At 43.4% G+C, this 27,206-nt stretch overlaps 1 protein-coding gene and 1 long non-coding RNA gene across 2 annotated transcripts; one reads left to right on the top strand and one right to left on the bottom strand.

The window, feature by feature from the left end:
* Positions 1-1,688: 1,688 nt before the first annotated feature.
* On the bottom strand, positions 1,689-4,344 carry mad2l1 (MAD2 mitotic arrest deficient-like 1 (yeast)). The gene is made up of 5 exons (XM_061031417.1): positions 4,163-4,344; positions 3,116-3,262; positions 2,777-2,897; positions 2,263-2,366; positions 1,689-2,169 (listed from the first exon to the last, which is right to left on the bottom strand). Exons 1-5 carry the CDS (start codon positions 4,224-4,226, stop codon positions 2,003-2,005), a joined length of 603 nt encoding a protein of 200 aa, XP_060887400.1. The 5' UTR covers positions 4,227-4,344; the 3' UTR covers positions 1,689-2,002.
* Positions 4,345-4,742: 398 nt separating this feature from the next.
* Positions 4,743-11,079, top strand: LOC132958843 (uncharacterized). Its single transcript, XR_009666844.1, has 2 exons — positions 4,743-5,279; positions 10,763-11,079. It is a non-coding gene; the product is annotated as an uncharacterized LOC132958843 (long non-coding RNA).
* Positions 11,080-27,206: the final 16,127 nt, after the last annotated feature.

Raw genomic sequence — 27,206 nt, 5'->3', positions numbered from 1 at the left:
GACTCGGAAAGAAAACGGGATACAGTGGCAAGTACACGGCTTACCTCGGTTTCTGACAGCTGCTGACTTCCTGCACCGGCGCGGCCGCAGTCAAGTAATGCATCAGCAAAACTTGGGGCGGCTGTGGGTGAGTGGTAGAGTCGGTTGCCTCTCAACCGGAAGGTCAAAGGTTAGATCCCCAGCTCCTGCAGCCACATGTCAATGTGTCCTTGGTCAAGACACTTAACCCAGAGTTGCTCCTTCTGCTTTGTCAGCAACATGTGAATGTGTATGAATGGATTAGTTACTTCTGATGGTCTCTTTACTCAGCAGCCTCTACCATGAGTGTGTGAATGTGTAGGTGTGACCTGTGGTGTAAAAGATCTTTTAAGACTAGAAAAACACATTACAAGCTCAAGTCTATTTACAAACATGATGGCCGCTCCCTTCTGGAGCCACAAAGAAACTCACTTTTGTCTTTTGGTTATGAAATTATGAATTTAATTTGTTGCTGGAAATGAGGTGGATACGCCCTACCTGCAACACCATGTTGTCATAGAGCTGAGCCACAGTGGTCTCATTATTCTCAGGTTTAAAAATGGCTGCAGTTTGTGTTGTAAAAAATAAACATCACAGGCACTAATCAGAAACCAGGATACTAGTATTCATCATGCACACAGGGATATGAAGAAGCAGGTTTCTCTGTGTGGATGTTAACACCACATCCTGAAGATGATTAAAACCAGGATGAGGATCATAACAGAGAAGCTCAAGTCCATGTGAACACGCTCAATGATTATTATGTCATGCTGCAAACAGTCTTTGTTTGCTTTGTCAATTGAATTTATTCACACTTGTTTGTCTGTTAAAAGTCAGCAAGATGAGATTTTTACTGTTAAATACACTCAGAGGTAAGAGGTACAGCTTTGTCCACAGGGGGGCGACAAAATCAGCACAAACCAACAGTTTCACACAGGTCACCATGTGGTGGACACTGAAGCTTCAGTGTTTATCCAGCTCTGCATCGGTCTGTAAACCTTTCTGTGTTCTAACCTCTCTCCATTTTTCAAAAGCATCTCCAATATTGATCCTAGTTTGAGCACGTTTCTGCTCGTGGAGCTTATTAGAAACATGCAGAGGCTTTTTAGGTCGGGTACAATCACTTCTATCTGAACCACTTCTCTTGACCCGCTTCCATCACTGCAACACCTGTTGACCTGATAACTGCTCTCATATCTGACAAACTGAGGGGCGTCCAAAATGGCCGTGTGGGGGGGCCTTAAAACAGTCTACCTTCTCTGGTCCAAACAAATCCAGAGCATTCAGGAGCAGAATCTAAAGTTAGAAGGAGGACATACTGGCTGCTGCATTGTTGTCAGAGAAGCCAGCACTTCAACATAGCATGTTTCCTTAATGTCTCATCAGACAGTAAGCTCACTTTATCATTTCACTCACTACACATCTCACTGATTGGACCGTTAAAGTCACTTTAAAAGAAAACATTTCTTTTCATCTAACATAACTCAAGAGACTTAAAATGTGTTGATCTGATCTAAACTGTTCACTCACATTTGTGACTCTTGAACAAGTTTTTAAAAATAGGTTTTCATTATGGTGTTTCTCTGCAAACCAACAGAACCCCCCCTGATACTTAAGCTTGCACTGCCCCCTAGTGGTGAACATCAGTAAATACAGAGAGAGAAAAAACATCTTTGTGAAAGACATTTTATTTGAGACATTTTTATAAAAGTAGAACAAACAAACCACTCGCTTCTAAAACAGAGAGAAAGGGAGAAACACTTAGGAACAACTCTTCTTGTCTTAACAGTTCGATAAGTGTTCTTGAGAAATATTTACATCAGAGCGGACAGAACAGGACGCTGCACGCTTCTTCTCAAAAGGTGAAGTAAAGAAAAACTGAACAGAGACGCAGACGGTGAGGTAGGACAGGGCGGTGTAAAATCGACAGGTTTCTACGAGGGGGCTAGTGGTCGGTGATATTTACAGCTTGTGAGGTTTAAAGCTAATCCGTCTTCTTGTACGCCACCATGCTGTTCACCTTGTGGATGGAGGTGGTGAAGGAGCGAAGACGCACCTCCTCCGATTGGTCGATGATCTGCGGACCGGACTCCTCCCACTTTTCAGGGACCTCCAGGTCTTTGTCGGTGTAGATGAGGAGGTCAAAGGCACCTGGAGAGGACGGAGGCGAGAGGCAGAGGGTGAGTAAATAAAAAGAAGAGCTCAGTCTGTGGGTAGAAGAGACACAGCTGCGGGGTTACTCACACGGCGTCTCGAGCAGCGGCAGGAACGTCACAGTGGCGGTGACCTGTCTGATCACAGAGCGGATCTCATCCTGAATCGTCTTTATGGACTTCTCTCTGGGAGCACTGGAGAGCACAAGAGAACAGTGGTTAATGTAGTCCTGGTGATTCTACATCTGTGTTGAGTAAAGAACTTACAGGTAGCCATTTTTACCATTTCTTCATCTGTGACAAACATACTGATCGTTCTCTGACTGAAATGTATTTATGAGTTTCAGCTGTAAAATACAGATTATCACAAGAGTTCAGCTTCATGAAGTGTCTTGGATGCGACATGCTCGACCCTGATTGGATGATTACAACTCCCCGAGCACTCAAATATTTGTTGTCAAACTGGGCAATTAACTACTGCAAGAACACCATAAGTATTATCCTTAATTATCAGAACTTTATAGTAACCGGGTCTCACACACAGTGAAATGCTTCAGGAGTATGATGTCATATTACAGGGACGTGTGGTCGGTGTGATATCTGACCTGCTCTCCTTGGCCGACTTGTCACACTCGATATCAAACTGCCATCTCTCCAGCACCTCGTTGGTCTCCAGACACGTGATCACCAAAACCAGCTTCTGCACGGTGCACTCAAACAGCCACTCTGAGAAAACACAAGACAGACGTTAACTTGGAACATGATGGAGCATTTCAGCTGCAGCTCTTCTTCATCAGAGAGTCAGGACTCTTTTCCTTAATGCTGTCTCACATTTGAAATCTCTCAGGAGAGGGATCGAGGACGTACACAGCGTCATAACTCAGTTCAGTTTAAATCACTGGATTCTGTGAATCTGTTCGGTCTTTTTAATGCACCGAGGTTACCTTTGAGTTGAGACACCACGTTGGTCAGGTAGTTCTTCAGTTTGGGGTCTGTGGTCAGATGAAGGCTCATATCATAATTTGTGACTCTGGTGAACGTCTCTGGAGGATAGATGCCTCGCTGGTACAGGATGCTGTTGATGCCGAACGCTGGAGGTGGAAAAAAATGACAAAAATAATTTTAGAACGATACTAATACTGCAACGTGAAATTAAGAGGAAAGATGATAAACTGTTGTAAAAAACTAAACAAACTGTAGTCAGAGGCTTCAGAGCAAATGTAACACTGAAAGACGCTCAGAGCAGATAACAGTATGCCAAATTTCAGGTTTTTGCCATTTTTATATTTATTCTTAGATGGTATTGTTAGTGGTTGGTTTAAGTGTGTTTTGAATGTTGTTTATGTTATTATTTTTTAAATATTTATAATATTATATATTATAAATATAATAATAATAATATAATATTTAAATAATATTTAATATTATAATTTTTTGATAATATTATAATATTAAATATGTTTTTAATAATATATTATTTTCTTTTTTTCCTTTGTCATAAATCGGGTTAGGTCTGGTTTCAGCTCATCGCTATAGTAACGCTGAGCTGCTGAACCTCGTTCACGGATCGACTAAATTGTGATGTGGCCATGTTTACTAGCACAATAAAAAACTCCAGGATATAGAAAACCTTCTTCCTGGTAACTTTAAGGTCTTCTGGTGAATTCGGCATATATTTGACAAACAATGTGTTTAACATGGGACAGTTTAATCAACAGAGGAAGAGGAAGAGGAGAAGTGGGCGGTGCTCTTCTTCACTGTAGACACGTTGTAGTTTAAAACTTAAAGTTTAACAAAAGCTAGATTGGATTCATGCTAACATGAAGACGAAAGGGTAAACACTCTTAGTTTGATGTTTAACATGTTGTTTTGCTAAGTATATATATCTGACTTGAGTGTTATGAAACGACACTAACAGGCCCTGTAGCATGTAGCTAAACTACAATGAACTGCTCGGAAAAAAACACAACAATCATTTAAAAAACACTTACAGAAGAAATCGGCAACGAGCTCCGCGCTTCCCTTCAGAGTGATTCCTTTCAATGTGCTCGTCATTTTCCTTAACTTTTGGTTAAATCCTCGACAACGACGCCTTTTTTGTTTTTCTTTTTTTCAGTCTGCCTCAACTACCCGCCGTCCAGTTTGAATTTTGTCGACCCGATGCTACTGCGCATGCGTGGTATTTTGTCGCATGTCTGGTGACGAGTCACACTCAGTTAACAATCTGCGGCCACTAGAGGGCAGCGCAAGGCTATTCATACGATTGCTCTTTATGTTAATATTACAGACTCACGAAAGAGAATAGTCTCTTAACTAAAACCAAAATGGATACAACATATTTCCTTAAGATTAAATAAATTAAAAAAAGATTTACAAAGTTGGCCCACTAATTTAGGAGTTTAAACATGGATCTTATACATAGACTGTAGTCTTACAGCAAAAAAGGACTTTATTAGAACAAAATTCAATTACAAAAAATATATATCACATTAATTTAAATGCATGTACAGCATGTTCAATATCTTCCACACATCTACACGTCTGCTGGTGAAGTATAAAGTATATATTGGGGGTGGCATTAGCTCAGTCTGCATGGGACTTGTGTTAGGAACTAGAGGGTGGCCGGTTTAAGTCCCAGTACGTACCAAAATATGGTAATTGGTAGCAGGAGAGGTGCTAGGGCTCTTCCCGAGCACTGCCGAGGTGCCCTTGTGTTATTCTTACTCTCTGATGTTCATCACTTTGGATAAAAGTCTGCTTAATGAATTGTAGAATTGTAAAACCGTTAGTACACTTTATATCCAGTAAAGTAATCTCATTAAAGCTGAGTGGTTATTCACGTAAGAAAATCTCCTCTCTGCTCCGAGAAAAAAACAAAACTCCACTGTATTCCTGCCAGCTGGAGGAAGTGATGAGTGTTCAAACCCTCGGCAGTGAAGTCATCATAGAAAACATATTTCACAACCTGAGCTGTTCATTGACAAGTCTTTTCCCAACCACAGGCGTGTTAGCATTCATCACTGAACCCTCAAAAAGCCCCCTGAAACCCTGTAACCCTCAGCTGAAAGGACTGAGATGTGTGCTGCATAAGCCGTCAAATACCAACATGTAAGTGTCCTCCTCTGCTTGTTCAACCTCCAGCTCTCTCTTTTTAACTGCTTTAAGTCCTTAGATCTTTAAAATACTGTTAAATGTCATAAATTAACAGAAAATATGACATGTTCAGTGTTTGAATGTCCATGAGCAAAAATACATAAAGCTCCAGCAGCTCCTCTTAATAATGATGTCTGTGTAGGTTCTCAGTCGTCCATTTTTTTTTATATCAATCAATCATTATTTGAAAAGCAAGTGTAATCTGGAGACGCTTTACAAAAGAGCAGATGGGATCATATGCAGGAAGGATTTCTTCTTTGTATTGCTCACGTTCCTGTTGTCCACACTTCCTCACTGCTGAGCAGGGGTGGAGCAGCGATTTTAAAAGTGCGGGTGTTCTAATGCTAATATATTACCACCCTCTAGCAAATCAACACATTCTGTTTCATTTAAAGTCCAATAACTAATGTTAGCTGACACATCACACAACAAGACAAAGTTACAAAAGATAATTAGACACTAATTTTATGAACATCCATTGTGAGTAACCCAGTTAGCTCTAAAAACAAGATTCAAAACTGCTCTATGTGATGCTTTTATTTTGCTTTTCTTATTACCATATGCCTCAGTCTCTTTATTTCCAGTCTTCATATAAAATGTGCTTTTATTTAGAAAAACTGCAAAGGGGACTTCCGCTATCGTAAAGTTACGGGAGTAAATAAATACAGCTAAAAGAACAACCAAGAGGAAAAAATGTAAAGATCTCCATGCTGTGTGTAAAGTAAATAAAAAGTGTGGGGGATGAAAATATGTTTCAGTGAAAGTGTGGGTGTCGCAACACCCACAACACCCACGGGTGAGACGCCCCTGCCGCTGAGGTGGAGGTCGGAGCAGGCCGTGTATGAATGAGGACGGCGGTGGTTGTGGGGACGACACAGTCTGATGGGGGAGGCTGGGAGTCAGGGACGTCGGGTGGTAGAAGTGCCCGATCACCTCGCTGAAGGTTTGGGGAGGCGCAGCAGGCCGTCCTTATAAAATGGGTGCATGAAATAGAAAGTGCACGTTCTTTAAAAAAACAGATCATATTCATGTCTCCTCCCGAGCTTTAAGAGACTCAGGCTATGCTAGGTCCTCTTTAGCTGCTTTAGCTGCTTTAGCTGCCGTGTTTAGCCTAAATGTTTTCTTCTGTCTTTTTCTCTGTTGTTAGATTGTGTCTGATCTGTGAAGCAACAAGAAAGAACCTCAGAAGTATTTACTAAACCCTCAATAACAGGAGTTATATCTTCCAAAGACACAAATCTAATCTAACAGAATGAAACTGATGCTAACAGGGGGAAACAGGCGATGACAAACTTACACAGAAGAGTTTTGTTTTTTGATCTGGAGCTTCATGTCATTATCTTGAGTACTTCAGAGATACTTCTTCACAGTTAATCCTTTGTGACTGTAAATGTTCTTCTGCTTTAGATTAAACTCTAAGACTGTAATATTCAGCTAACACTTTCACAAACGTGCAAACAGAAAATCATGCAAGCTATAATTCCCTTTACTAGCGTTGGTTTCTGTGTGGCCATTTTTAACTCGGGGCCCAGCCTGCTGCTTTTGGAGCCAAATGTTGCAACACTTGACTCCCACTGGGTGTCACTTTAACGAGTCTCCTCTGGTCTACACCGACAGCCTCATGGTTTTATATTTAAAGACCTCAGCACCACAGTCATGTTTCATAACAGAGACTGTGGGCACTGGCATCAGGCCCGCTCATAGAAAGGCCTAAACGGCTCCGACATCCTTCTATCACTTAAAGATGATTTGTAGAGACAGTTGTTATCCCGGGAAGAAACCTCGAGTTTAGATATTCAGTGGCTGGGTCTGGAGGTTTGGTTGCTTCGGGAGGAGAGAGGAATGTAGGAGACAGAGAGCGACAGATACTCGTCTTTCATAAAAAAAAAGCTGATCACTTCTCCACCTCTGATATGATTCTGTCTGCTCTCTAACCACAGCTATGAGAACTTATTTCTGTGAGTCTGTAATTAGCAATTAGACTTAATTGTTTTTTCATCTCTGATGCAACGACTGGACCACTTAAGAAGAGCACCCCAGGGGAACAATGCACCAACTGATATTGGTTGCACTGGGACTAAATTGGTACAATATGTATGCGGGCTGGCACTAAGACAGTTCATCAAATAATGGCATTGGAACAGGCCTGGAGCCCATTACAGGAGCCTGATAGAATAATGGCCTGAGAAGAAGAAGAAAAGAAAGAAGAAGAATGGCCCTGAATAGTTTAAATGTGATTTGGAAACTCAGCTACTTTGCCCGATAGTTTGTCCTTGTGTAGTTGCAGAACTGGAACAAAGTAAATTAATTGAGTGCTTAACTTAAAGGTCACCTATTCTCCTCCTCATCAACCAGTTTAAATAAGTCTCTGAGCTCCCCAAAACATGTGTGTGAAGTTTCTTGTTCTAAATCCAGTCTGATCCTGTATTTGATCATGTCTATAAACCCTTCTATTTCAGCCCTGCTCAGAACAGGCTGTTTCTGTGTCTGTACCTTTAAATATGTAAATGAGCTGTGTCTGACCACGCCCCCTCTCTGGAAGGGCTCGGGTGTTCTCGGTCTTTCTCGCTCCATGTCCTATTGTTTACGGTGAGAAGGCAGACTCAGAGGGCAGAACAAACACCTAGCTGTGGGCGTGTCACCCACCTGGGGGAGGGGCTACTGCCCTTTGTGATGTCATGAAGGGAAAATCTCCAAACGGCCTGTTTGAGCACACATTTTCTGGAAAGTGGAGCAGACAAAAGACGGAGAGGATGGACTTTTTTCATCATTGGGGGGTTTGGAGACAGACTAGAGGGACACCTTACATACCTTTGCCCGTACTACATTTGAAAGAATGTTCTCTTAACTCATGGAAGCATTATTCGGGTGCTCCTCAATGCTCCTTTCTCTTGTATTGGAGAGGAGCAAAATACCCATGTGTAACTTATAACAAGAGTCTATGGAGACCCAGAGGGCGGCAACCGGAAGGTTGGGGGTTCAATCCCCAGCTCCTGCAGCAACATGTTCGATGAGTCCTTGGTCAAGACACTTAACCCCAAATTGCTCCCGCTGCTTCGTTGGCGCCGTATGAATGCGAATTAATGGGATTATTTACTTCTAATGGTCTCACTACACAGCAGCCTCTACCATCAGTGTGTAAATGTGGAGGTGTGACCTGCGGTGTTAAAGCGTTTTGAGTAGTCAGAAGACTAGAAAATCATCATTTAAGCTCAAGTCCATTTACCATTTACCAGAGCGCTGTAGAGGCAAAAGGAAAGTAGGAGCTCGGTTACAGACATCAATCCATGGCACGAGTGCACCTCAAAGATAAAACAAGGCGCCGTCTAGTGACGTCACTCTCATAGTAACTTGGCGACAGAGAGTATGTCATTCCACAGTTTCAGCTGTTACACAACAGTAGAGCCACAGTAAATACTCCAACACTATAAATGTTTGCAGAGATGTCATCTGCTCTCAGATATTTGCTTCATGTGCACATTTGGCTCCTTTCTTTTCCTCTATCGTGCAAAACCCTCCCTCACTCCTCCCCCTGCAGCCTGTGAAGGTGTGTCTGTAACATTTCTAATTACATACGTACAGCTCTGAGTATGATGCAGAGCTGTCCATACACAGTGTAATGAGCTGTTAGCTGCACATTCCTCTCCTGCAGAGGGGCTCTATAGGTTTTGTCCTACTTGGAGCTGAGTGGCTGCAGTGATGGGCGTGCGGCGCTCAGCCGGCTGGACCCGTGCCTCGTGTCCTCTGGCGCTGCGTGTGCAACAGCTGGAGCTCTGCAGATGACATATCATATCCACACGCAAGCTCACACAGTCCTGCCTTCTTGTAGAGAGCATGATGTACACACACAAACATACACAAAATGCATGCCGGATGTTATTCTTGAAGATGTGACCCTTTCATTTGCGGACATTTTCATCCTCCTGCACCAGTATTTGTTATCATTACAAACAATAAGGCTTTCAGCATGTGGATTTATTGTAAGGATCTCAAGTTCATTGGTTTGAACCTATAAAAAACGTCTCCTTGTAAAAACCCTGCTTATGTTTGTCTCATAAAGACAGCGCTCCTTCCTTTTACTGGGGAGTTTACACGATGACCCGCAGCCCATTAGAGACTATCTAAACATGCGGACCCCTGGCTATGGACCCAAAGCCCTGCAGAGTAAACAAAGCTCTAATTGATGGTGGGCAGGATGAGAGCATATCCAGTCATTGTGAAGCCACCTGCACTATGTCCACATGCAATAACTCCTCCCTGCACATGCATCTCTTCTCCGAGGAGTCCAGGAATGTCTGAAGGATATACATATAGCAAACACACCAGAGGGGCGGGAACAGGTTTTTATCACTTTGTGCAGAGCAAATAAAGAAGCAGTTTTGAGGGGAACTCTGGCACTTTTAAACATGGACCCTTTTCCCTTTATATTTTTGGGTGAAACCAAACTGCAAGTCACATACACACCCATTCAGAAAAGCATGTTTTAACAGCATAAATAAACATGATTACAGCCTGGTTCAAAAAACGATATAAGTTTGATTCGTTTTTGTCATCATGGGCACACACTGTACGGAGGTGAATTTTTTAGAATCGGCTCCGTTTTGATTTTATAAACAATACATGTTGTCCATAGTTAGACGCTTAGCTGACATGATTGACAGGTGGGCGTGATGTAACGGTTCGTCAAGAGGTTTAAAACCCGCCTCAGCTCTCAGCCTGTTGTTAGGTTGACTGAAAGTTAGGATGAGACAGCATTTCCAACATGGCGGCTGCTGCTGCTGAGCCTCCAGAACCCCCTGCAAGAACACATGGGTGACGTCACTCAGGCATCAAACATGAATATTTACAGTCTATAAGTGAAACAGGCTTTAATGGCTGCAACGTAAATTGTCTGTGTCATTTCTCATCAATCAGGAAGCTTTGAAATGAAAACAGTCGCTCAGGTTTCCGACGTTAACACTTCTCCTTATCAAGAATGAAACCCAGAGTGTAACAGGAACACACAAGAACAACAACATTTGGGCTTCCCACCCTGAGCGTGATGTCATGGCGTCATGGCATGGCGTCTATATCCGGTTAATTTCTTTAAATCGAAAAAGAAGCGCGTGCAAGTTACTAAAACCTTTGTGCACATTTTTTTTTTTTTTACTGTTGCAAATGCCCCAAAGGATTACATTGCAGTCCTCACAGACACGCTATAGCCTCCGGCAGCTACGACCCTTTTTGACCACATCCAAAACAGTCCGAGACTTCAAGTCATTTTCCCGAGAGAATCTTACCTAATGCAAAAAAAAAAACTTTTTTCAAACCATAAAATCCATAAATGAAGCCAGCTGTTCATCGTCTGTTCCTAAACATTTTGATGAACATTTTTAGTGTGTAAATGCATTAAAAACATTTAAATAATGTTTAAATGTCTTTTTCTTGTTTCCATTCAGCATTTGACTTCTCTATCCTTCCTCTGCAACACGATCCCTCCTCTGCAGCCTCCAGGTCGTCTCCTCCTTGGCCACGTCGTGTCCTGACCTCGCCTTTTCTGTCCGCCTTCTCTGCTCTCTTTTGGCAACAGAAACAGAGTCCATGCAGATTCACAGAACAGCTGTTATTTATTCTATATGTGTGTGTGTGTGTGTGTGTGTGTGTGTGTGTGTGTGTGTGTGTGTGTGTGTGTGTGTGTGTGTGTGTAGGAGTGAGTGTGTGCAATCCAAGGACAAAATGTACAAAGGAAATATTGAAATAAAGACATTCTACTGATGCTGACCTCTTCAAAGGCAGGTGTTTGTGGAGTTGAAAATGGACGGGGTTGGAGGCCTTCTGCACACGAAGAGATCGAATCAGTTCTCAGGGTTAAGATTAGACACACTGCCAGATTTGGACCAGGTCAGAGGTTAGGGTCAGGTATTTATCAGGATTAGGGTGAAGGGCTTGGAAGGAACAAGTCAAAGTTTATAGACCGCTCTTAAACCAGGCATGAAAAGTCTGACATCGTGAAGTAACACACACTCAAATACTGACTGAAAAGATCCTAACACTAGAATGAATAAGTCGGGCGTATACTGAATGATGTCAGGATGATTTAGACCTGATTCTTTTAGTTGTAAAACAAATTACATTTTGAAGTCTGGACAAATTTCAGCCAAATTATATGTTGTTAACCATGTGGCTCACACCGAGGCACGACGGCCAATCACGGCCTGATCAGCTGCTCCCGACCGTCATCTGACCATATGACCGTCATCTGGCATGTTTGGAATTTTGGGTCATATGACTGCACACACATTCGCACAGTGAGAGCAGGGCCACGAGCGAGTTTCCCCCGGATTTAAGGACTTTTTTTTCTCCCCTTATTCTGTTTGCACAAACTGACAGACAGTGTACAAAATCACCACGGCAACAGCATGGATGTCTGTTTGATCTGTCTTCCCCCCCTCCTAGGAAATATCTGCAGACCTCCAACTGACATTTTTGTGACGAGCTAGTTAGCTGGTGTTTTTCGTGATGCAGTGCGTGTGTGAAGGAGAGAAGCAGTGAGAGCGTTTTTCACCGTTTGTGTGTATTTGAGCCGTGCATAAGACACACCTGAAATACACATAGATGTGGCTTCCCTCTGTTGGACTTTAAAGTTCAGAAGCTTTGGAACATATTCATAGTTAAAAAACACAATATGTATAGAAAATAGAAAATAGGGCCCTGGTTGAAAATACTAAAATTCCCTTTTAAGGGGCAATGCCTGCTACCCTTGATAACTGCTGTTTATCTTCCAGGTTACAGCCGGGACATTACTTTATATGTTTCCAAGGTGTATTCTCACGGGTGCACTGAAACAGAGATATTACGTACTCTTTCTCTACTGGGTCATTCCCTCCACTCTCTTTAAAGTCTGAATCAGTTTGTCTTAATCTGCAGAACTGCTTTGATAAATGTTGGATTCTTCTTCTCGTCTGATGCTCTTCTTCAGTCCAAATCGTCCTTTTTTTAAAAAAAATTGTATTTTTTGGCTTCTGCAGGCTCTCCCAGCTGCTCCCGGTCGTCATATTTCCCATGAATGGTCTTACTTTTATATCTGCACAGATTGCTGAGGCTACAACGCCCCTGATAAATGTTTCATGACAAACACATCTGTTAGGCTTTGAGGTCGAGGATGAACTGACGGAGGAGGAAAGATGGATGAGTGATAAAAAAAAAAATAAAAAAAAGAGCAGACGGGGAACGAAAAAAAGGAGCAGCTCAAAACTTTTAGAGAGCCGAGTTTCTCCGCTCTTCTGGCACATCTGTCCTTCTTCCGTCCCTGCAGCGCTGACGCAATCAGAGGGCCCACAATAACACACACAAACACACACAAACACACACACACACCCACTAAAACACATTCAGCTGGCTCTGCTTAGCCTCGCTGCCTGCGGTGGATTACTGGATCTCCCATTGTGCTGCCATTATTTAACAGCAGCTTGGGTGCAACATGTAGGGATGTTTATGTGTGCAGGGTGCAGGCAGCCAATCACGGCCCTTAAAAGGAAGGCATGAAATCATTGCTCTGAGAGAAACGGAATAATGTGAAACATTTGGATTGAGCTGTTTTCCAAAGCGTGTTGCAGCAGAACAGTTTGTCCAGAGCCAGTTAACAAAGTTTTTAAAACTGAAGTGAAACATGTGAATGTTTGCTGCACATTTAGGAACTCTTATTGAGGTCATACTTAAAGTTCATCACACGTATTTCATTACTCAACATTACACACAATATCTGGTGTTTGGCTGGCAAGAGAATCATTGAACTGTTTAAGAGGGGGTTTCAAACTAGGGACCTGGGCCTGGATCCGAGTACGCATGTCCCAAAAGTCCGGTTCATTTGATCAATGTGAACACCTTACTCATAGGAAATGTAGTTTTATTATTAATATGAAGTAAACTGAGTGTTAAACTAAAGGTAGTTCAGGATGAAGTTTACTTGATAAATGCCGAGCAACATGTAAGAGTTTACAGTCATATGTCTGTCTGACCGGCGTCTAACCACAAATCCATTTAACCATCACACACAGAAACACACACACACACACACACACACACACACACACACACACACACACACACACACACACACACACACACACACACACAGAGCCGAGTTCTCACAGCAGCGTTGTGTTTCCAGTGAGAGCAGCACATGGAACTGAAAAAGCTCCTTTAACACACTTCATGTATGGTGAAAGAAAGTCAGTGTGCCGCACAGAAACACTGCTCGTTTATTTGTGTCAGAGCTGCTGGCTTGACACACACACACACACACACACACACACACACACACACACACACACACGATGAACAGCTGGCCACCGTTACAGACGTCAAAACGGGTTCAGAAGTGAAAGTTGTTTCAAGAAGTAGAAGAAGAAATGAGTCACAAAAAAATGCTGTTTAAGAATTTCTACTGTGGCTCAGTGGTAGAGTCGAGTCGATCATCTCCCAGAAGGTCGGGGGTTCGATCCCCAGCTCCTGGAGCAACATGTCCGATGTGGGAAAGACACTTAACCCCAAGTTGCTCCTTCTGCTTCATCGGCGACGATACAAAGAACAAAGTCTATCTAAACTGTGAATCAGATTCATCAACAAAAGTGAACTTCCCCAGCAGCCTACACACAGTGTCTGTGTATAAGTGTGTGTCTGTGTGTCCCTGGGATATATACACACACACACTTACACACAGACACACACACCTCCAGCATGTACCAGCATGCACTGGTGGTGTATCTAAAAATAGCTCAGGGGGTCCACTGTGCATGGCTGCCTTTGTGTGAGCTTGGTTGGGACGTTATTAAAACATTGGGAGTAATTACACCCCCCCCCCCCCCCCCCCGCCAACCCGCAACTCAGCCACGCAACTTCCCCATCAGAGCTTCACTGACCCACTTCTTATTCACTGTGTCACATCCAGCAAACACAAGTCAGATTCAGTGGATTGATAAATGCAGACGTTCATGAATACAAAGACGTTTCTCAACGTTTTCATCTCCTAAATCTTCTCTTCATCAGCCCGTACAGTAGTGTTTATTTTTAACACACTGGACCCCCAGACGTCCCCCTAATACAAATAAGTATATTTGTAAAGACAACATACCTATAGAGCACAAAGTATTCAGAAGATGAACTTCTTCAGGGTGCGTTTACAAGGAGTGGTATAAACTGAGGCAAAGGCAGGCTGACGTAGAAAAAGAACAGTGGGGTCTGCTTTGAGCTGTGGTCCGGGGGGATAGATGAGTTGAATGTTGCAAAACTTTAACCCAACATACCTGGGTTTGGGTCAAATAGCTACAGCTAAAGTTCAGTCAGGAAGTCTTTATTCTGCAGGCTGGTTTTTTGTTGTTCATTCTAAGACCATGTTGCATGCACTCCTCCACACATGCACGCTGGTTCCTGATGTGTATCTCATCCATTCATTGCTTGATTGCATGTAGCTCTCTGTCTCGTCTCTCTCCAGGCCTTGGTTTACCGCAACACACAACAGAGTCTCTGTGCAGCTCTGGAGGAGTTTAGGAGGAGGTGAAAACGGACGCTTCCCCTCGGGGAGAAAAAGCCAGCGCTGAGGACACAGTGAGCTCTGATGTCCAGAGGTGAGATTCACCAAACTGATCAGTCCAAACTATAGAGCTGGAGGAAACGTGTTTTAGCAGTAGTTTAAATGTCATGATAATCGTTTACCTTGCCGATTTATTTTGCAAAAGCTGATTTGCGAGGTTGCAGATCTTCGAATGCAGCACAGAGATATTGATATATCAGGAATCTAAGATGATTGAAACAAACCTTGCAAAGAAAGACAAAAAGAGTCTGAAAGTCTCATGTGCCAGACAATAAATCCTTTCTTAGTCCCGATAACTAAGAAGAAAGAAGAAGGAGATAAACCACATGGACATTTAGGCAATTAGGGACACAAATGTTTGAGCTTGATTTTTTTCCTCAGTTTTGGCAGGAGGGATCCAGCTGTGACTCATGTTTTCAGTTCTTCTGAGTCACTGCACTTCACTGAGCTTTATTTGATGTGGACTTCCAACACAGGAGCAAAAAAAGGGAGGGGGGGAGGGGGAGTTACTGAGTATGTGTTGTTTTATACTCAGAAAAAAGTCTGCAGGGAGAGGTAAACATCGCCGACTGTGGTTTATTAACATGCTCTGCATAATCAGGGCGTGTGGCGCAAATACTCAAATGATGCACTGTAATTAAAGTTATGTTGCTACAGGTTAGCTTGGACCTTACACAATAACACAGATAATCCAGCAACTCCATGCACCTTAGAAAAACAGAGTTACAAGGTGCTGCACAGGAAGACTGAAGGCTGCTGTGTGAGCGAGTCCCGTAAAGACGTACGACAAAGTTACATAGTGCAGTTATCAGGCGATCAGACTGCAGTTATTGTGCAGTTGAATCCACATTTGAAACTAATATTTGAAGGGGGAACAACATCATTTTGAAGCAACAAGCGTCTCTTGGGACAATATTATAACAAAATGGCCAACCAGAATGCAACCCGTCAATATTTATGCAGTGATTAGTGGTCCTAAATGTGACCGACACCAATAACTGTAACTGCACGGTGCAAACAACAACAGAGTCTGAGAAGCTGGTTCAACATCTCTGTTGATAGAAATGTGATATCTGAAGGCAAATAAGCTCGGAGGTTAATTGAAGCTAATACTTGTTTCCTTATCTTTCCAATCTGGACCCTGATCTCGCCCCCTGCTGAGAGAGACAGAGAGGAGGATGAGGAGTGTGAGGAGGTGCAGGATGAATCCGTGCGTGCGCTAAAAGCTAGCTGATCGACATGTGCCCAGAGGGTTGACCTTTAACCTGCAGAGGTCAGTGTGGGTCACTGACAGAAAGTGTGAGTGATGGAAAGTGAAACACATCTGTATGCAGCTGCCTGTGATACCACGCTTCAAGGAGCTCAGCAAAGAATACAGAAGAAGGTTTTAAAAAACGGACACAAAGCCAGACATTCAGACAGGTATTTGACTTTTATGCAAAGCTGAAAAAAGTTGTGTCCCACTTTCCGTCAGCGTCAAAATGAGTGACATGCGATGACAGCGTCAAAGCGTGGTTTCAGCCGTGCGTCACAGTACAGCTGCTCGGCTCAGAGACTTCACGCTGTGCCACAGGAATGATAAAAATGTGGTAACAACGTTTACTCAAACCAACACTGACGGCTCTTATTTTTGCACTGACTGGGGCTAAGACCCCCCCTGAAGCAGAGAGGAGTTTATTATGTTGATCTTCTGAGAGGAGCTGAAATAACGTCAGGAGTAGAAATTCAGCGGCCAGAACCAGAGGACTCTTTACTTCTCCCACATAAGTCTGCTTTTTTAAATCTAGACCACATAGCACCCTGGATCCAAGTCTGACTGAGGAAAAAGGAAAAATGAAAAAAATACTAATTTAAGTGACAGCAAAGCAGGCTCTCATTGTGGACTGCATCATATTTGGTATTATATATTTGTTACAAGGTACAGACACAGAAACAGCCTGTTCTGAGCAGGGCTGAAATAGAGGGGTTTATAGGCATGATCAAATACAGGATCAGAGTGGATTTAGAACAAGAAACTTCACACACATGATTTGAGGAGCTCTGGTTGAAGAGGAGGAGGAGAATATGTGAACTGTGAGTTACATTACATTTGAATATTCCCAAATATCTGTGTCACATCTTAAGGAGCAGAAGAAGTTTCATCTGAAGGAGACATTCAAACTAATTCAACTTTTTAAAGGATTAAGAAAGGACGGCATCAGTTCCTGCAGTGTATTTGTAAACCTGTGTGAGTAAACTCTCCTCTCTGACTGTTTCTGATGCGGGCTATGACCTCTGGTTCCGGTGTATTGCTTTGTTTGGGATTCAACAAGATGATTCATGTCAGCGTTTGCTTTTCAGAACAGAGAGCCGAGGAATATTGTCATCAGTGAATCAACAGATGTTTAAAAACAGTGTTTAGAGGAGGGATTACCTGCACAGAAAGTACAGGTTTAATGAGCAAAGGCCTCATTGGGAGTTAGAGGAACTAGTTTGTGCTAAGTGTCATAAAAACAACATTTCAGTCAGGAATACTCTCGTCATAGATTGAACCATTTATTGCACTTATGGTTTGCACAGTTGACATCTTGCAGACATAACAAGCAAACAATTCATCCTAGAATATAAAATGTGCAGACTGACAGCTGGTGGAGGTCGGGCTGGTGGAGGGAGAACTTCACAGCAGAGTCTAGCAGCAGAGTGGATGTGATGCATGAGGAGTGAGGATGGTTTAAATAGATCGCCTTGTTGTCAGAGCGTGATAATGATTGGTTGCATTGGGGCGGTTCTCAGATCAGCTGATGGCCGCTTGCGGGCAGGACAACCGTGTTGTGCCTGAACTAACGCAGGGCTCCATAACTGTGTCAGAAAACCTTTTGAGACGCAGCCTTTTTTTGGTTGGTCTTAAAAGTGGGATGAAAAGTAAATGAAAAGAGCGAGATAAATTGAACTGATTCAAACTGTTTCACCTGCTGTTACACAAAAAGTCATATTAGGATTGTGCAAAAAATTCATCCCAACCCTGCTTACTATCATACCCAGAACTGAATCTGCATGAGCCTACCCTCTGTCACGTGCAGGGTCAGAGTGTGCAGCACCTCGACACACCTGATGATAACGCTGCTCACTGAGATGTAATGTGCAGTCATGACTTTGAACGAGCAGGTAGGCAGACTCTGTAGTTCCTGCTGCTGCCACACCCTGCAAACAAGATGAGTGTGTTAGAGAAGACAGGATGTGTGTGTGTGTGTGTGTGTGTGTGTGTGTGTGTGTGTGTGTGTGTGTGTGTGTGTGTACAGAGGAGAAAGATTAGTAATCAGGACAGGAGGTGGATTGTTGCTCGTCGTGGGTGGTTAAAGAGAGGTTTTGATAAATGAACTGTGGTTACAGTTTTTTTGTGTGATGCAGAAATCAGCGGGTGCCGATGGTTAAATGTGGAAATATTCTGAGCACACACGTAGAGCTGGAAGGGAGAGGTTATAACAGAGTGTTTCAATAGAGGACGAGCTGTTACACAACAGTGGACTCCAAACTTTCAAGTCTTTTGCCTTTATTTGGATATGGACGGTGTGGTAGAGCGGGAAATCAGGAAAGAGAGTGAGGAATGACGGGCTGAAAGAAAAAGCGGCAGGTCGGACTCTAACCCCGCCTGCGACCTAACCGCTAGGCCATCTGTGCCCGTCAGTTGATGCAGGGATACCTAGTGACATGCACCAGGCTAGTGTCACCACTTATATGGGTTTTTTATGGGTACTGAGGGTATAAACGTTGAGAAAAAAAACGCACCCGTGTACCACATTTATAATTCTGCATAAAAAGGAGGAAACAACTTTAAACTCTTTAACGTTGATGCTTGTTGTTGTTGTGTCTGTATTCAGGGAGAGGATGCATCAACCTCAGCAACCCCTCACCGATGACTCGAGTCCTAATAATGAATAGAAGAAAATAAAGTGCATGATATTCTAAACTAAATGAACAGGTGCCTAACCCTTTCCATTAGAAACCTTATATTTATTTTCACAATCCTTCCTTGTCCTCTCCTGCAGGAGTTTAGTCGGGACCCCAAGACTCGCCTGGAGCTGCAGCAGGTGTCCCCGTGTGAGCATAAATCCTGCTTCTGTTTTCTCCTTCAGCCTGCGCTGTGTCTACATTTGTATTTGTTCTTGGATGCCAGCGGGGAGATCAGGATCAGAGGAGGGAAAACGTTTGGAGATCTGCAGAAGAAGTCACCACCAGAACGAGGAAGACAAACACCGACCTGATGCCAGAACGATCACTGAAACCTCCAGGTGAACATTTGGACTAATAATTCATGTCCTGCTTGAATTCATGAGGACGGCACTTTAAATTTTATCATGCCGTCGGGGTGTCTACTTTCCCAAGCGGTGCACGTTCGCCCCACGTTCTGGGAGCCTCTCGGATGGCCTTCCCGTGTGCGTTAGGGAGCTGTTTTGCTGAAAGTGGGGGTCGCGCGGACTAGAAATGCCCCGAGTAAAAACAGATCTTGTTGATTCAGTCACCCGAGCCAACTGGATAACACATTAAGCAGCGGCTACGCTAGCTGCTGCTGCACTGGGAGCAGCTGGGCACGTGGCTGGCAGACTCCACAGGGGAATAACAACAGGAGCTAACACTAATAGATATTACATCGCCTCGGTGGAAGTGATTTACCCCGCACAGCCACTAACTTATTCATTATCCAGTCAGCTCAGGTTAGCAGTATTAGCGCCGTGCGGCCCGGTCAGCGGTTCAGGCCGGTGTTGAGTTGCAGCTGCTGCGTTATGACATAATGTCAGAGTGAAAAGGTGCCTGAATGTTAGCTCACCTGTGTTTTCCTTCAACACAAGAGGACTATTCTCTGTGAGCAGGCCAGACATATTGGGGTCAGAGGTCAGGTGAGTGTTGAATCAGAGCCCTGTTTACCTCTCACTCATGCAGCTCTGCAGCTTGGTATCTTTATTTTCTACACTCTCTTCTTCTGCCCATCCGTCGAAGGAAACCCAAGATTTTTTTAGTATATATACCATTAACTGAGAGCCCGAAAAAAAAGAAATGGATCCAAAACGATCAAATAGTAGTTTAGGGAGAGGAAACGAGGAGATCTAGTTCAATTAATATTTTAAGTAGGGCTGTCAAACGATACAAACTTTTTATTGCATGTTTGTAATTCCAATTTCCCAATTTTTAAAACATTAATAATAGTTAGGCTTTTATTTTGAATTTTCGTACTGTCTTAAAGCTGAGAGAACTTTACTTGCTGTTTGAATTCAACCCATGCTTTTATTTTGAAATAAAGTAAGGCCCTTCTGGTAGAGTGAAGGTTAGGACATGAAGTGAAGCACAGAAACAGGAAGTGGTTAGGGATCCAAACTGAGGTCAAACATCTCAAAGGAACAGTAACAAAAGGTCAATGTGTGATGTCATAGGTCAATGTGTGATGTCATAAGGTGGATATTTCTTTGGACTCGTCAGCTGAGCTGTCTGAGAGTTTGTTAAAGTAAAATGAGACATTCAAAGATGCAGCAGTGTCCTTCTTTTACATCACTGAGACTACAGGGAGACACTGAGGACGATCTACGGTGAGCCTGAAGGGACAAAATAGCATGAGATTAATCGTGATTAAAGTAACTAATGCTTTCATTTCAGACATTAATTAATCCTGATTAGCTACTTATGGATTTTATTTTCAAGTGATTAAAAGTGATGATCTGATCTTGACTGATCTGCAGTTCTAACCTGGCTGGAACTTATCTGAAAAAGATTTAATGCAGCTGTTTCCAAAAAGCGGCGGCCCACTTTGTAATCTGACAATGTTCTGATACTTAACCTACAGCACAGCGGCCGACAGGGACAACCGACCTGCAACAGTCCAAACCATTTAATTTGTTCTAATTCAATTGAGGCTTTTGTTACGTTAGCTGGTACACGCTGCAGATTCACAAGCGGTGTTGAACTCAAAAACAAATGCAACAATAACAATGCTTAGTAGAGCTGTCTGTCCATCAGAAATGATTTCTCAATAACAGTTGAGTTTTTGTAAAGGTTATAAAGTTGTTCTTAGACAGTAGAGGTGACCCCAAAAAATTGAATAATCAAGGATACGTTTGCAAATCTGAAAATAACTCGTACTTTTATTAAATCTCCACAGTGTGTGCATGAAGAAACCACCCCGAGTTATTGATTCAAGCAGCATCATGTTCAGAATTGAACTGGCTACAAGAAACGCATGTGGACAAAATGCACACAGGTGCAGGACGAGAAATGTACTAACTGCAGAAAAAAGGAAAAAGGTCCGCACACTGTCCAGCTCCCACTTTAATCTAACCAGGGCAACTTCTCGATCTTCCAAACTCAAACTTTGTTATCTCGCACCATCCCATGTTTCGTCTGTGATTCCTTTTCAAACCCTCGCAGTCTGCTCCGTCTGTTTTTGCCTTCAGCCTCATTGGCCCGTGCTGCAGCAGCTGTGTTGTGTACTCTCCACTCGAGGATGAAACGGGCTCGTCCACTTCTCACGCATACCTTCACTTCAACACGTTTTCTCAACCTGAGGGGGCGACGGGTTTGTCTGCGTGGCTTTCTGCTTTTCTCGACACTTAGTTTGTTCTTATCTTCCTCCTCATCTGCTCGCACTCAGGGAGTCAGACACCCCCCATCACAATCACAGCTGTCATCATGTTCCTCTCTGGGGATGCTCCTGGGGAATTTCTCTTTAAATTGAGTTTTTTAAAGAACGTGGGTGCAAGTAGATCTCATGTCTTGTTTCTGGTGGCACTGATTTCACTTACTTGTGCTTACTGTCAGTAAAGTTTTTGGCAAATTATAGTCCAACTATGCAAATCTTTGTGATTATTAAAATGTGTGTGGCATTAAGTTAGAGTGCAGGTTTTTCTTGTGTTTCTGGCTGCTGATTCCAAAAGGGTCACATATTATTTAAAATCCTCTTCTCCATGTTTCTCTAACTCTAATATGTGTCTCTAGTCCGTCTACAAACCCCCCAATGATGAGAAAAGTCCATCCTCTCCTTGTGCCTGCTCCACTTTTCAGAAAATGTGTCCTCAAACAGGCCGTTTGGAGATTTTCCCTTCATGACATCACAAAGGGCAGTAACCCCTCCCCCAGGTGGGTGACACTCCCACAGCTAGGTGTTTGTTCTGCCCTCTAAGTCTGCCTTCTCACCGTAAACAATAGAACATGGAGCGAGAAAGCCTGAGACACCCGAGCCCTTCCAGAGAGGGGGCGTGGTCAGACACCGCTCATTTACATATTTAAAGGTACAGACACAGAAACAGCCTGTTCTGAGCAGGGCTGAAATAGAGGGGACATTTAAGAGGCACATTCAGATTTAAACCTCAAAGTGGGATTCCTGTATTATTTTAAAAATATTTTGGGGTCTTAACGATTAATAGGTAAAGAAGGTTTAGTAGATTTAGCCGGCAGCCATCAAACACGCTGTAATCCTTGGGCATTAATGCACTCTCCAACAAAGTCTGTGTACTAATAGTTATTATTTTTCCCCACCCTGACAGGCTCAGATTGTTATTCTAAGTGTCTAACACCATTACAGAAAGCATACCTACAGAGATAGACCCCCTTCTTTAAGGGTCAGAGGTCACTCTTTAAATCAGAACCAGTCACCAGATTCCACTAACAAAAATAGTTGTTTTCATCATGCTGAATACGGGAGTTGTTTGTGTAACTGCTGCCTCCATTGCTTCATTTGTTGTGTTGTGTTAGATTTGAAGAAACCATTTAAAAGACGAATGTTGGTTCATATCATAAAAAAAACTAACGGAGGCAGCAGAAGACGAGATGCTCTCATATTCTAAAGATGAATGAGTGTTTTTGTGATGGGAGTCTGTATATAATAGATTCAATAAATAATCTTCCCTCCATTCTGACTCTCCACTCCCTCTTTCTTTCATATTTCCGCTCATCATTCTTTCACCCGTGCTTCTTAAAAGCATTTAAACTGTGTGTGTGTGTGTGTGTGTGTGTGTGTGTGTGTGTGTGTGTGTGTGTGCCCACGCAGAAACCGTCTCTTTGTGAAGCAGCAGCAGCTCTGTGCTGACAGGTGAGAATGCTCCCTCTGCTTCACCTCTGCAGAACAACTGAAGCCCGACAGGCAGTCAGCGATTCTATCTGGAGAGGAAAAAAAAAAAAGCGTGCATGCACCGAGCGGAGCAGGAACAAACACGACCTCTCCTCTCAGCCCGTCGACTCTCTGTGCCAGGACACGTCTGACGCGCAGACAAAGCAGTCCGATTACAGACCCCTGATGGAGACGATAAAGTCTGTATCATTTTCAGATCCTGTTACAAACATCCACTGAGAGTTATTCTGTAAAGTCAACAGAATATTCCAACTTAGACGTGCTGAGAGGAGCGTATTCTCTCCACAATGCCTCCCTTTGTCTCGAAAGGTGCAAGTTATTGTTGAACTAGATGTGAAATGTGTGCAAATCGGCGAGTTTCTGCCCAGTCAGGCCAATAAAAGCCAGGAGACGGAGCTGCCTGCTCATTTGTTGTTGGGCTCTCTGCTGTTGTTTTTCCTAATCGCTCTTTATTTCCAACGCCTGCTGCTCGTTAAAACCTTTAACAGCCGCAGGATTTTTTTTTATATGGAGTGGATCTCCTGAAAGGTTAAAGATCACACAGCCTCGGGTTTGGGAGATCAGTTGGGCTAAAGATGGAGAATAAGTTGTTTCCAGATGGACCGGATGTGTTTGTGGACGACACCGAGAAAAGAAGCAGGGAAACAAAACTGAAAGGTTCAATTAAGAAGAGTTTACTGAGATACACGTCGATAATTTACAAAATAAGTAACATGCGACATGTAGCATCTATGCTACCCTTAATACTAAAGATGTGCCTAAGAAAGCTTAATTTTAGGGCTTTTACGCTTGCAGAAAACTCCTGATAGTACCAGAAGGAACTGTATGTGTGAACTGAAAATGTAGATTTTTTTCACTCTGACTTTATCCAGAGTTTCTCCTCCAGCCTCCTTGTATTTTTTCTGCAGAAAGTCAGAGTGAGCCGATGTGAGAACGCAGCAGGATATGATAAGGAGAATTCACTTCAGGCAGTAGGAGCGGGGGGGGGGGGACATTTATATACTGTGATCGGTGCACAACCATAAGGCATAAGGCCTTTAACACTAGCAGAAATCTCCTGAAATACTCCTGATATTTCCAGGAACAGCTGCGTGTGTGAACGCAACCAGCAGAATTTTTCAGAGTTTCTCCTGCCAGACCATTCATTCATTTTTTCCGCAGAAAGTCAAGCTGATTGCAGCCATGATGAGAAACGACTCTCTGTGAGTTGGAGGGTATTTCACTTTTTCATATCAGTACCGGTACTGTTCGACTCTGAGTTAGTACTCTGCACATCTTCTCTGGATTCTGCCTGTGTGAGGGAGTCCATTGAATCCTCTTTAAAATGTAGTTTATAGATGTTAATAATATGTTTCCAATCTCACATCACTCCCTGACTTTTGTAACGCTGGTCTGTGGACACTGATAGAACATCTTTATAATCCACCATAGAGTCTTATTAAATATTCTTAGAGGGCGATTTGTAACACAATGAAACAGAACGGTACTGTACACTAACAAGTAAAGCTTGTGTTCTCATATTAGTCGACCATAGAAATGAGTACACTGTGTCTAAAGGAGTGAATATTACACCAACTTTTACAAGGTGCCAAGAGACACGTTCTCCAAATTAATGCAAACGCTCCAAATGTTCCCGGACAAACACGGCGCTGTTAGCTCACACGCTCTCTGTATAAACTTTATAAGGTGATAATATGTAAGTGTTAACTTTCACAGCTTGTTCTGCTGTCCTCGGTTAGCCCCAAAAAATGTTGCTGCAATGTGCAAGACCTCAGTACGCCTTAAAATAAAAAGAGTCCCTGTTGGATAAACTCTCATATCCACAACAGTCTGTTTTCAGTCAGTTTCATCGTCTTCATGGCCGGCTAATCTGAGGACGTTGAGCTTTTCTCTCAAGGTCTCCAATATCTTTTTGCAAAATCTGTGTCGCTTGTGCTTCAACAAGGATTTTCTAAGATCTCTGAAAACAAAGCCGAGCGCCGCCTTTACTTTCTTCTTTGTTAGTAATGGTTCCTTACAAAGCTTTACATGAGCCAAAGAGCTGCACTAATGCATCCCTGGTCAAATCTCTGCATAGCTGACATTCCCCGTTTATCTGCTGATCACAGCTCGTCCACACACACACACACACACACACACACACACACACACACACACTGGTGATGAACTGTACTGCAGCTCTGCAGGCCTCACCTGAACCTCGGCCACCTCTCTGAGGAATGTCTGACACAACAACAGAGTCCTGCACCTCATGTGGTTCCTCTATAGTCTTGCATGTCAACACTGCAGCTCCGACTCGTCTTACACTCGGGGGTTCACTTCACTGTATTGGTTCAAAGTCGAGGAGCGCATGGAACCGTTGACTTACTGGAGCTAATGCAGCCAACAGAGTTACAGCTTTTACAACGGCAGAGAGGTATGTATGGAAACGCTGCTGCTGTTCAGACTTGGCACAGAGAGAAATCAAGCTTCTGAATTTATTATTTATTTGATAACAAGGAGATAAAAAGTAGTGGAAAAGAACGTCTGCTTCCAATGACGTGCAGATGACAGTGAGATCATACAGAATACACTTTGATAATAATGTGTATCTTCTCCAGCGGGCCGAGGTCATCTCACTGGAAGTGCGTATACAGCTTTACAGAACAAGTTCACACAGCATCCTCCAGTTATAAGAAAGCAGCAGGTCCGTCTCTGTTTGATACAAAGGCGACTGAGGATAACTTCCAATTTCCACGGACTCTAGCCTATGGTCCAGTTTGCTGCCACTCTAGTCTATGCTCCCGTCTCCTCATCATGCCCCTCGTTCCATCTCCAGGAATGACGAGCAGCGCCACTCCACTCTGCTCTGTTTCAAATAAGTGCTGAGTCTCTGAAGGGCGGAGCCCGATCCATCCAGAGAAGAAAACAGACTTAGGAACAAATACAGTAAGAGGTTTCATCGGCTTACGTAGAGGCTTGAGGCCGTCTCGTGAATTTCTTGGTTTCCCGTCGGGGAACTATCGCGTCATTTGCAGAACAAGCCGGTTAACTCCCTCTGCAGACTCATCCTGGGATTACTCCAACATGCGTTTACATCATGATCTGAAACTCTGCCCACGTTTAGTTTGAGCATCCAGCTTTGCGACACCGTCAGCATACCAGGTCAAGTTTAAAACACTATAAGGACAGCCTTCAGAGATGACTAAAGAATGGTACCAACAGGGACATTTTGAACCACTAGGCCACTGTCCAAGATGTCAATTTGGATGAGTTGCAGGAAAACGTGCTAAAGTGGAGTTCTTGAAAAACAGATGGTGAAGAATCTCACCGCCAAAGCTTTGCTATCTGTGTGTAGAAGTAGCAGAGTGAAATCCCATACTTACTGTAAAGTGTATCAGAGTCTCGATCCGCTTTGAGCCCGTGTAACTTTGTCCGACCTCTGCTGTAACCTGAGACATTAGTGTCACATAAAAGAGATTCTTTCTGGACAGTTATGTGTGGAATTTAATTAAACTATCCATGATCAATCAGGGCATCCCCCTCCTCCCAAAACTCCTGAAAAAACTTTCCAACAATAAAGCATTTACAGTGCAGCGTCAGGTATGCTGCAAAAGGGACAGAGTGTATTGCCAGTGTGTGTTTGTGTGTGTGGGTGTGTGTGCAGTGTGGATGTAGGAGGGGCGTGGGCTTGGCAGTAGTGTGTGCAGGCCCTTCTCCTGCTGCTTTATGCAACCAACCAAAAAACAAAGGACTTCTTGGAAACAGGGGTGCTGCCTGGCATCTGTTGGGTCAAAGCTGCCTCTGTGAGTTTTATGCTCGATGGCACGCTGAAGGCTCTTCATTTCCTGTGCCACTGCGTCCTAACCGTGGGCTGTGGTTACCGAGAATGAGATCACGCTGCTCTTCAAGGAAGCCGGCGTGCTTGAGGTCACGTCTTGGAGTGGGCGGTTATAGCATGACTAAGGAAACGCATCTCTCCCACAATGATGAGTTCTCATCTGTGAATTGGATTTGAGAAGTAGGAGGAATTGTAAGCATTTCTGTTTGCAGCGGTGAGGTGCAGGGCGATGATTCACTAATTTATTCTCACTCTTGCTAACATGTGCAGACACGCTGGAGACTCGCCCCCTCCGCGCTCTCCGTGTGCTGTTTGCTCTGGACTCCCCGATCTGTCAACTTGTTTTTCAGCCAGAAAATGTATTCCTGTCTCCATAAACGCGGTTGCAGTTTGTGTGTG

Source organism: Labrus mixtus, chromosome 23 (assembly GCF_963584025.1).
Source record: "Labrus mixtus chromosome 23, fLabMix1.1, whole genome shotgun sequence".
NCBI lineage: Eukaryota > Metazoa > Chordata > Actinopteri > Labriformes > Labridae > Labrus > Labrus mixtus.
Note: the sequence above shows the minus strand (reverse complement) of the source record. Positions and strands in the feature narration are given on the sequence as shown.

Excerpts from the sequence above, each read along its gene's own strand:
- mad2l1 (XM_061031417.1), bottom strand. The coding sequence starts at position 4,226 with ATGACGAGCACATTGAAAGGAATCACTCTGAAGGGAAGCGCGGAGCTC. Across the intron at positions 3,263-4,162 it reads GCTCGTTGCCGATTTCTTCT|CGTTCGGCATCAACAGCATC; the intron begins GTAAGTGTTTTT and ends TTCCACCTCCAG. Across the intron at positions 2,367-2,776 it reads AAGTCGGCCAAGGAGAGCAG|TGCTCCCAGAGAGAAGTCCA; the intron begins GTCAGATATCAC and ends TGTGCTCTCCAG.